General features: G+C 48.2%; 1 protein-coding gene across 4 annotated transcripts; it reads left to right on the top strand.

Annotated features, from left to right (window-relative positions):
• The first annotated feature begins 357 nt into the window (after positions 1-357).
• On the top strand, positions 358-9,934 carry INPP5E (inositol polyphosphate-5-phosphatase E). 4 transcript variants are annotated; one of them, XM_083875643.1, is made up of 11 exons: positions 358-459; positions 1,175-2,227; positions 3,743-3,866; positions 4,075-4,136; positions 4,700-4,824; positions 4,944-5,063; positions 5,421-5,528; positions 6,256-6,417; positions 6,959-7,074; positions 7,447-7,583; positions 8,571-9,934. In XM_083875643.1, the coding sequence occupies exons 2-11, from the start codon at positions 1,386-1,388 to the stop codon at positions 8,701-8,703; spliced, it is 1,929 nt and encodes a 642-aa protein (XP_083731769.1). In that variant the 5' UTR covers positions 358-459; positions 1,175-1,385; the 3' UTR covers positions 8,704-9,934. The 4 variants fall into 4 exon arrangements, with proteins under 4 accessions (XP_083731769.1, XP_083731766.1, XP_083731767.1 ...); XM_083875640.1 differs by having other exon boundaries at positions 4,075-4,172; XM_083875641.1 differs by having other exon boundaries at positions 388-464; positions 4,075-4,172.
• The last annotated feature ends 51 nt before the right edge of the window (positions 9,935-9,985 follow it).

Raw genomic sequence — 9,985 nt, 5'->3', positions numbered from 1 at the left:
TGGCACAGGTTCCCCAGAGCAGCTGTGGCTGCCCCATCCCTGGAAGTGTCCAGGGTCAGGCTGGACAGGGCTGGAGCCTGGGGAAGGTGTCCCTGTCCATGGTGGAGGTTGGACACTGGGTGACCTTCAGGGTCTGCGATTCTCTGAACTAAAATTCAAAATTGAAGCTTTAGGCTTAATGCAGGCAACTTTAAAATTTCTTTTAAGTGTAACACGTTTACTTTAAGCTGTTTTTTAAACGCCGCTTTCTCCCCGTGTCGCGACAGCCGCGACTGTCGGCGCTCGCTGCCGGGCGCTCCTCCGGCCGCCGGGGGGCGCTGCGGGCGGGGCGGGCCGGCCCAGCGCTGCCCCCGTTGCCACGGCCGGGCCGGGGCGGCCGCGCCGCTACCGAGAGCGGCCCCGCCACAGAAACGGGCACCGGCACCGCCGCCGACACCGGCCAGGAGCCGTGAGGAGCCGGTGAGGTGGGACTACATCCCGCCCGCAGCGGCGGGGAAGGGGCGGCCCCGGCGGGCGGGAGGCGCGGCCGTGGGGAGGGTGAGGGTGAGGCCCGGGTCCCTCTGCCCGGCCGGGGCTGCGGGCGGCGGCCCCTCAGTGCCCGCCCGGGCCTCGCTCTGCGCCGCCTTCACCGCCCGGTGCCCTCACAGGGCCGGGGGAGGCCGGCCCGCCGGAACCGCAGGATGACGAGGGGCTTCCCCCATGGAGAGATGTATCCGAACCCCTTTTCTGTACCCTGAAGCCACCCCCGGGGGATTTTCTCGGTGTCAGCGGCGGTGAGCGGGGTTGGTGCAGGGCAGGAGAAGGCGGCAGCGATTTCCCGGCTGTGGGATCACTGGAAATTTCCTGGCCTCGGGCTGGTCGTGCTGGTGACGCCGTGTGTACAGCAAGGACAACGAGCTGTGGCTGCTGTGCAGCTTAAATTTCCTTTCGTGCTAACGGGGCGCACAGCCTGTCCTTAGAGAAGGGTGTACACAGCCGTGATGGCTGCAGCAGCAATGAATGAGGTCTCTGCTCTGCTTTTTGGGGGGAAAAACGGGAAATAACAGTGATTTTTCTAACAAGGTCACGTTAAGGTGTGAGTTGTGCTAGAGGGAGGTCCTGCAAGGAGATTTCTGATCAAGGAGTACAGCTCGATAACTTTTCATTCTCACATCTTTCTCTTGGGGGAATCCAGGTATCCCACGTCTTGGAATTTCGCAGACAATGCATCTGCCTGCACATTCACCTGCCCTTCATTCCCAGCTAAAGGCTGAGCTGTCTGCAGTTCCCATGTCTTGCTGGCTGAGTAAAGCCCTGTGAACCCACAGGGTGATAAAGGGAAGGAAACTATGCTTTGAGGAACTTTTCATCTGGAGCAGCATCCACAGCTGGTACCTGGGGGGACAATGAGTACTCCAAATGGATTTCCGCAGCACTCAAGGGTGTGTCTTACCCGGAGCATGGAGGGTGGAGCAGTACAGGACCTGCAGGCAAAAAAAGCTGGAAAAGCAGCCAAAAAGGAGGCTGGGGGCGATGGGGCACCTCCCAAGATAAGCACGCCCATAAGTGAGACCTTAAAGCTTCTGCCAGAAGAACTCAAAGCCAATATGAAAATTAAATCGATCACTCCAAGGCCCCCTCGGAAGCCCCGGCTGGAACGTGCTGCATCCCTGGACGAAAAGAGCTGGAGGAAATGGAGACGATTTAGAACAAGCCAGGAAAGCCTGACTGATCCCAACGAGACGAGCTCCTCCAACGGGTCCCTGCAGGAAGCGTCCCCCAGCCCTCCCAGCAGGGGCAGGGCCAGTCCCTGCACTCCCTGCTGCCAGCAGGATTCCTTGCACAGTTCACCAGACGCCTTGGAAGCCGGTCCCGGGGGGAAGAGCAGGGGAGGCGCCTCGGACCTGGGCAAACGAGCCTCCGAGATCTCCAGTGCCTTTGGGGGGCTCCTGCGGGGAAAGGGGTTCGCGGGGGGCAAACCCCGCCTGTCCCAAATCATGCCGGCCCGCCCCCTCCCCCCCATGGAGCTCAACGTGGCCGCCCCCTCCCTGAGGACGGCTAATAGGATCGACGCAGATTGTCTGGATTACCGACATTATTCTCAGCACAAGTTTGGGAGGGTGAGCAGCAGCCTCAGCGACTCCAGGCTGCAGGGCAATGGGTCTCTCTATGACAATTGCTCCACGGACTCCATGAAATCCACCTTCAGTGTGCTCACTCCCATCCGAGCCAAGGATGTTCGCAGCAGGTAGGGGCTTCCCCCAGCTTTGCTCCTGGTTTTTGGGGTGTTAGCAGGGAGGAGAATCCCACTGGGCAGGGGCAGAGAACTCCTGACCTCCTGCTAAAGCACAAAAGCTGTTCTGTGTTATTTAACCTGCTGTGGAGAGAGTTGGAAGCTGCAGAGAACAGTACAAATACTCTACAAATCAGTACAAATACAATACAAATACAAATTTGCTCCTTTAAGCTAAGTGTTTTCATAAATGCGAGTCTGCTTTGCTGTCAGTTTGTTTGTAATGTTAACATAATCTGGTTTGAGAATTAAGAAGTGATGGCTGTGTGAGCCAGCAGCTGGGAAAACTGGTTTTTAGAAAAATCTAAAAGTATATTGGGCTTGAACCGAAAGCATAAATTGCAGAAAAAAATAACACCAGATATTTTAAATTGACACTGTCATGCAGCATTGTCACAGCCCTGTGAGGTGCTGAGCAGATGTTGCAATTGTTTGGTTTCTGGCAGGATCAAATTATATGCTGGGAACTACTCCAGTATCCCATAGGAGCTCCTCTGCCCCAGCTCCTCCAGGAGGGAAAAATCTAATCATTGATCCAAAGCGTGGGAGTCAGTAGTAGAGGGGAAGCAATTCTGAGCTAAAGTGTTACTAGCTGGTAACAAAGCCACAAAGGTGGATTGTTTGCCATGAGGGTTTTCTTTCCCATTCCTCCCTAAAGCAGCTGGAGCCAGGTGGGCAGTGTTGGGTTGCCCAGAACACCCTGACATTATTCTCTCATCATTATTTGCAGAGCTTAAGCAAGATTAAAAATGCTTATTCAATGTGCAGTGCCTGTGCCAGCATCCCTCACCTCTGTAAGCATGTCCTTCAGAGGTGCTGTGGGATGTATCTGTCCTTCCCAAAGGGAATATTTTGAGACCTCAGGTTCAATAAATTATTTTGTTGAAGATGATTTGATGAGCTGAATTGAAGGAAGGATGCGAGTTTGAGGTTTTGGTTAGGAGAAACCTGATGCCAGAACACTGGGAAGGGTGGAGCTGTTTTTATGTTTGAAGTAACCTGAGCTGCTTCAAGGTGCTCAGAATTAATGGAATCACAGAATGGTTGGAGTGGAAGGGACCTCAAAGCTCACCCAGTCCCACCCCTGCCATGGCAGGGACACCCTCCACTGTCCCAGGTTGCTCCAGGCCCCATCCAGCCTGGCCTTGGACACTTCAGAGGTAGCCACAACTTCTCTGGGCAACCTGAGGTTATTAAACCAATTTCTTTGTTCTGTGTGTGGATGAATATTAGTGGGGCTGAAGACTTTGGTAGCTTCAGCCTTCTCATCACAGAACTTGAGCAGCATCAGCCTCACCATCACCCCCATGTCCTGGCTTTGGAAGGAACTTTAGGCAAGCAGAACAGTTTATAAATATTAAATTCCTTCTTCTTAAAGGTATATTCTTGATTACTTCAAGACTCAAACATCAATATCCCAGCTGCCATTCCCTTTCCTTAGATGCTCTTTTTTGGGTGCTGTGTCCACAGGAGCTATTTGGAAGGCAGCCTTCTGGCAAGTGGTGCCTTAATGGGAGCAGAAGAACTCAGCAGATATTTCCCTAACCGGAATATGGGAATCTTTGTGGCCACCTGGAACATGCAGGGGCAGAAGGTAGGTACACAGAGGTCTTTCTTCATTTTGGCAGCAGTAAAGTTACTCCAGCTCTACTGAGAGGGCTGTGGTGATATTTTTCTGTTCATGACTTTGTTCTTGAGTCATCAGCTTTGTCCAATTAAAAGGTATTTTTCTTATAAATCTTTGCATAACTAATACTGCTCTTCTTTTCTTCTTTTTTTGTTTTAAATTTCTTGTGTAATAGGAACTTCCAGCAAATCTGGATGACTTCTTGTTGCCAACAGATCCAGACTTTGCCCAAGACATGTATGTCATTGGGGTTCAAGAAGGCTGTCCAGACAGGTAGCAAAAACAATGTAATGAACCATCTTCTTTTATTGTTAACTAATGATTTTGCTTTGAATTAGACTAGAAGTAGTCTCTATTATATTCCTAATATTTTCAATAATCAACCCATTTAACAAGACTGAATTCTACTGCATGAGAACCAGAGGAAGAAGTCACAGAGATCTGTAAATCATAAAGCCCCAGAATAGTTTGGGTTGGAGGGGATATTAAAGCCCATCCAGTGCCACCTCCTGCCAGGGGCAGGAACAGTTTCCACTAGACTAGGGTGCTCCAAGCCCTGTTCAGCCTGGCCTTGGACACTTCCAGGGATGGAACAGCTTCTCTGGGCATACGGAATTTCATTCTAATGGCAAAGCTCTGCTGATTTCTGTGGCACCTCAGCAGCCAGTTCAGTGCAGGAGGTTTTGCTTGTGACTTTCTTCTGTGTGAAAAGGATTGCTGTGTGTGCCCAGCGCTGACCTGCTCTCCTGGTTGTTGTCTCTGTGCTGTCTGTGTGATGCAGCTGTTGTTCTTTCCTGCAGAAGGGAGTGGGAGATCCGCCTGCAGGAGACGCTGGGCCCGCACTACGTCCTGCTGCACTCGGCGGCGCACGGCGTGCTCTACATGTCTGTCTTCATCCGCAGGGACCTCATCTGGTTCTGCTCGGGTCTGTGCGAGCTGAGGGCGCTGCTGCCAGCCTGTGCCCTGCCCTTTTCTCCCTCCCCTAACCCCTCTGCTGCCTGTCAGAAGCGTTTCAGTAACAGCGTCATCTTTTCATCCTTGCAGAAGTGGAGTATGCCACGGTGACAACCCGAATCGTGTCTCAGATCAAAACCAAGGGAGCTCTGGGAATCAGCTTCACGTTTTTTGGGACCTCCTTTCTCTTCATCACCTCACACTTCACATGTGAGACATTTGCAATCTTACTACAAATGGAGGGAGGAGGGGAGGGAGCTGTACAGAGGTGGAAAAAGCAGGACAGGCTGAAGCCAATGCTCAGGATTGCTGAGCTGAGGATAAGGGAGGAGGTTTGTTTCATAACAAACTTAAAAAAGAACTGTGTTTATGGAAACAGAAATAAACTCTGCACCATTGTATCCCTTTTTCCACTCTTTCTGCCATCATTATTCAGTGCAGACACTCCCAGAGTGTCACATTTTACATGTGGAAAATGTCTGATACCCTTTGGAAGCTCCTGTTGTAAGCAAAAGTGGTCATTGAAAATGATTCATTGTTGACAGTAATGGGGTTTCTGTCTTGCAGCTGGGGACAGTAAAGTGAATGAGAGGAAACTGGACTACAATAAAACCATTCAAGCCCTTACACTTCCCAAGAATGTTCCGGACACAAATCCATATCGATCCAGTGCGAGTAAGTGTGAAACCATGAGCCTGGGGGAGCCCAGATCTGCAGAGTCTGTGCATTGTCTCTCAGTCTGCACTGAGAAAGAGACAAGAGGGATAATTTGAGACTGTATAAAAACAGACTACAGGTTCTTTTTGTCTGAGGTTGGTTATTACTCTCATGATTTTTTTTTTTCTTGAAATTGGGAATTTGAGAAAAAAATTGAAATGGGAGAGAGAAAATTCAAAAGAGAATTTTTACATTATGTATTGCTTTAGCAATATGATAATTTGGGTTTAATTATTATGAATATTACAGATGTGTTTCACTTTCCAAGTGTTTTGTAGAACAATTAGGAATTACTTTATTTCAGAATTTAAGAGAATTATGTCACTTTTCATGTAGAGCATTGTTTACCAAAGTCCATCATTGTTTCCTAATACTGTGCTGACAGCTTGATGCCTAGATAAATAATTATGTCCTTTTACTAGGAAATTGAATATACTCTTTATCTGCAGTGTAGCATTAGTTTTTTGTGTTCCCTCTGGTGTTAGGTCCTATAGATAGTTTGGTCTCTTTTCAGCTTTTACTGTGCTTTTTAACATTTCTGTTAAATGTTCTGTTTTCTCCTGGGTTGTTAATTCCCACATTCAGTGGCGATCACAGGTAGAAAACATACTCAATATCACATCTGCAGTTAGTGAAAAGAAAGAATTTCTTCCTGTCTTCAAACACTTGTGGTGTGAATTTGCAGGTGATGTCACAACTCGGTTTGATGAAGTTTTCTGGTTTGGTGACTTCAACTTCCGGCTGAACAAGGATCGGGAGACTGTGGATTCCATCCTGAACCAGAACCCGGACACAGACGTGTCCAAGCTCCTGGTGTATGACCAGCTGACCAGTGAGATGAGTCGGGGTAAGGGGCAGCTCTTTATCTCCCTCCCCTCCAGAAGCAAAGATCCCTACACACAGGAGTCATGTCAGCCCAGTCCCCATTTCCTGGAGACTTTTCCGGCTTTCTTTGGTTAAGTTTCCTAAAAAATGGACTCAGCAGTTGTCAAATGCAGTGGCAGTGTGTCAAGGGGCCTTTTGCTGTAGCAGTTTGCTCTGTTTAATGTAACCTCCCAAGCCATCTGCTGCTGCTTCATCTGACTCCTCCATAACCCGGGCATCATTCTGTCCCAGTGTCCAGGGAATTTAGATTTGAACAGCATTTGCACAGCAGCACAAGCTTTCACTGGAAGGGGAAGTGCATAGACCAGGTCTTCCTTGTTTAATTGACCACTAAATAAACAGGCACTGGCTATTTTTAATCCTCTAATGTCAGCTTGCTCCCTTTCTGGAGCCCAAGCCCAGGTTTTTCTGGGATGTACATGGCTGTTGTTTCTAGCCAGCATTAGTAGACACAATTCTCAGGAAGAAGAGTTTTTTCATGCTGTTCTCCCCTTCCCTCACAGGGTCTATTTTCAAAGGATTCCAAGAGGCTGATATCCATTTCCGTCCTTCCTACAAGTTTGACATAGGGAAGGACAGCTATGACACCACTTCCAAACAAAGGACTCCCTCCTACACGGTAAGGGGTGATTTCAGAAGTCAAAGGGGATTCAGGTTGTGCTGAGATTTGTTGCTTAAGAGCAGCTGGGACTTCTGGAAGAAATGACTGCTGAATTTGTGAATACAGGGAGAGTTTAACACAGGCTGTTAACCTCATTTTCCCTGCCTTACATCCTGTCTGAGGGGGCTCTCCCCTGTGCTCAGAGCTGGCACGGAATAGCTGGTGGGCTCAGCCACTTCATGAATGGATCCCCACCCAAGGACATGTTAATTTTATTAAGTGGAGTGTGATGAATGAATGGATTTGTCTCTTGTGAAGCAGTGCTGCTTTCCAGGGTGGATGATGTGCAGAGGGTGTCCCTATCAGTGTCCCCTCTCTCCCTGCCTGCAGGACCGGGTCGTGTTCCGCAGCCGCTACAAGGACGACATCCAGGCTGTCAAATATTCCTCTTGTCCTGTCATCAAAACCTCAGACCACCGGCCTGTGTTTGCCTTGTTTCGTGTCAAAGTCAGGCCTGGCAGAGACAAGTGAGTACCTCCTGCAGCTCCACATGATTGTTCATGGCTCCAGTGATCCCTGGATATTCTCCTGTGTCTATCCCTGCAGCCTGTTTGGGTTTTACCCGGTACATCCTGGTGGTCAGAGCAGTAAGAGCTTAAACCTCGCACTGACAGCTGAAATCCCTGCTGCCAGGTCCCTTAATCCTTCTGAGGGGGATAAACAGAGCCCACTGGAATTGAATAGAAGTCTGTCTTTTATCTGAGATGCAGCTCTTTGTTTTCCCTGTCAGTATGGGCAGCTTTCCTCCTCTCTTTCTCTCTTTAGGATCAGCTCTATTTTCCCTCCCCAGTAGTGGCTGCACTTCAGCACAGTGGAGTATTTTGAGATCCTCCAAGTTCTTAATGACCTACTGTAGTCTGTTGTATTAGTAGAAGTCCTTAGAAAATTTGGTTTGGAATTAGTGTCCTTTTTTTGTGAGTAACATGGTCAGGGATTTCAAGACCTGGATATCTGGAAAAGTGATTTCTCCAAGTATTTGATCAGCAGTGCAATTACAATGGGATTTTTTGTTTCTGGGTATTAAATACCCATTAAATAGCAGTGTGTGATGGGCTGCTCAGGTTTCCTCTGGCCTCTCTAAAACAGACCAAGGTAAGAATTGTTGCGTGAACCACACCAGTGAATACACCAAGTGAGCAGTAACCTGGTTTAGCTTTTCAAATGACTGGGTTTTAATTCAGAGTCATTAAGAAAGTCTTCTATATGTGAAAGCAGGTGAGTTCATGCTAAAATTTAAAGTAAATTTCCCTTTTACAAGCAGCATTTTAAAATATTGTGAAAAAACTTAACTTGTTGCTGTGGAAGGATAACTCATTTCTCCCACAGCAATAGCTGAATGCCTTAAAACAGTAAAAATCAGGTTTGTGACTTTTGTTGTATGAAGCAGTAGGGAAATGCTGGGCAAACAAGAAGGTATTTATGCCCTGACCTGCTGCCCTGTGTTCCTGTTGCAGCATCCCCCTGGCTGCAGGGCTGTTTGACAGAGATCTCTATTTAATCGGGATAAGGAGGAGAGCGACGAGGGAACTTCTGAAACGCCGCGAACAAAAGGACCAAAGATCCAGCAGCATATGTAGCATTTCCTGAGCTGGGAGCTCTGCAGTGCTCGTGGTGGAGGTGCCCCAAAAGAGGATTTCAGGCCGTGGCAAACTCTGCAGAGAATTGTCTGCATAAGCACCTCTGGCAGTTGCTGTGGTTTGTGAAGAATGTCTTAAACCTCATCCCGGATTCATTTGCATGAGCTAATCCATGTAGCTCAAGTGCTTCTGCCGAAGAAAAGGAGTCACTTATTTAAGACATCCAACCCAACTGGTGTAATTGATTTATTTTTAACCAGACTATCTTAGGAAGCCACTGGGTGCAGATTCCCTTGGTTCCCCTCCACGCAGGGGCACAGCTGCTGGAACTGGCTTCACCCAGGGCAGGGGACCTAAGAAAAGCTTGCAGAAAGGTGAATTCTTTGTCTCTCTCTTTGGTTTGGTTAGATTACCTTCCATCCAGTGTGGGGTTGGGTTTGCTCCTTCTCTGTAGCAAAGTGTTGGTATTCTGTGCAAGGAGTAACAGGGACCAGTTCATGGCAGTTCTGTGTATGGATGGTGCTCCTGTGTTGGGCTTTTTGGGTCCTCTACAGCAAATTGTGTGTGAATGTACTCCTGTACATTGAAGTGTAGAAACATTGCCTTTCAATAATCATTCTATAGGCCTTCTGTTACTAAGGGGGTAAATACCAAACTCTCAGGCCATATATCTGCTGAGACTGCTTGAAGCAATCCCTTCCTGAACTCACTTGTCCTCCCCAGGGCTCATCAAGCACTACCTGCCTTCAGCAGCAGCAGCAGCAGTTGGCATTTAGCTGAGAACAGGCACTGTGTGATGCTTCACCAAAGTGATGCCTAGTGAGTGCACCAGGGAGGTTTGCAGAGCAACTGCAGCCACTCAGCTCCACACAGCTCCATTACCTCCAATCACAGTCAATTTCTTTTGGTTTTATTTTTCCAGATCAGTAAACTGTGAATAACTTGCTATTTTTGAAGTAGTGTTGTCTTAAGGCTATATATACTACAAGGACCAGTATGGCACTGGTGAAATGTTAAGTACAGCTAATAATTAAGAACTCCTCATGGGCACAGATGGGATCATTAATCACCTTAGGACCTAAAACATCATGCAAACACCTTGGAGGAAGTGCTGCTGACTATGCAACCTGTCCAAGACAGGCTCCTGTTCTGCGGTACATTTATGGCACTGACCTGTCTGTAGCCATCAGGTATTTGGATTTCCTTTCTTTTTAAAGGAATAAAAATAAATTAATGCAATACCTTAACTGAGAACCAGCTTTTATTGTTGTCAGAAACCAGAGTTCTTTGCG

The sequence above is a fragment of the Zosterops lateralis genome (genome assembly GCF_965231275.1).
Source record: "Zosterops lateralis genome assembly, chromosome: 20".
In the NCBI taxonomy this organism is placed as follows: domain Eukaryota; kingdom Metazoa; phylum Chordata; class Aves; order Passeriformes; family Zosteropidae; genus Zosterops; species Zosterops lateralis.
This window is presented reverse-complemented; position numbering and strand designations above follow the sequence as displayed.

Coding starts and splice junctions, on each gene's coding strand:
- INPP5E (XM_083875640.1), top strand. CDS start 1,386: ATGAGTACTCCAAATGGATTTCCGCAGCACTCAAGGGTGTGTCTTACC. Junction 2,228..3,742: donor GCCAAGGATGTTCGCAGCAG/GTAGGGGCTTCC, acceptor CTGTGTCCACAG/GAGCTATTTGGAAGGCAGCC. Junction 4,173..4,699: donor CAAGAAGGCTGTCCAGACAG/GTAGCAAAAACA, acceptor TCTTTCCTGCAG/AAGGGAGTGGGAGATCCGCC.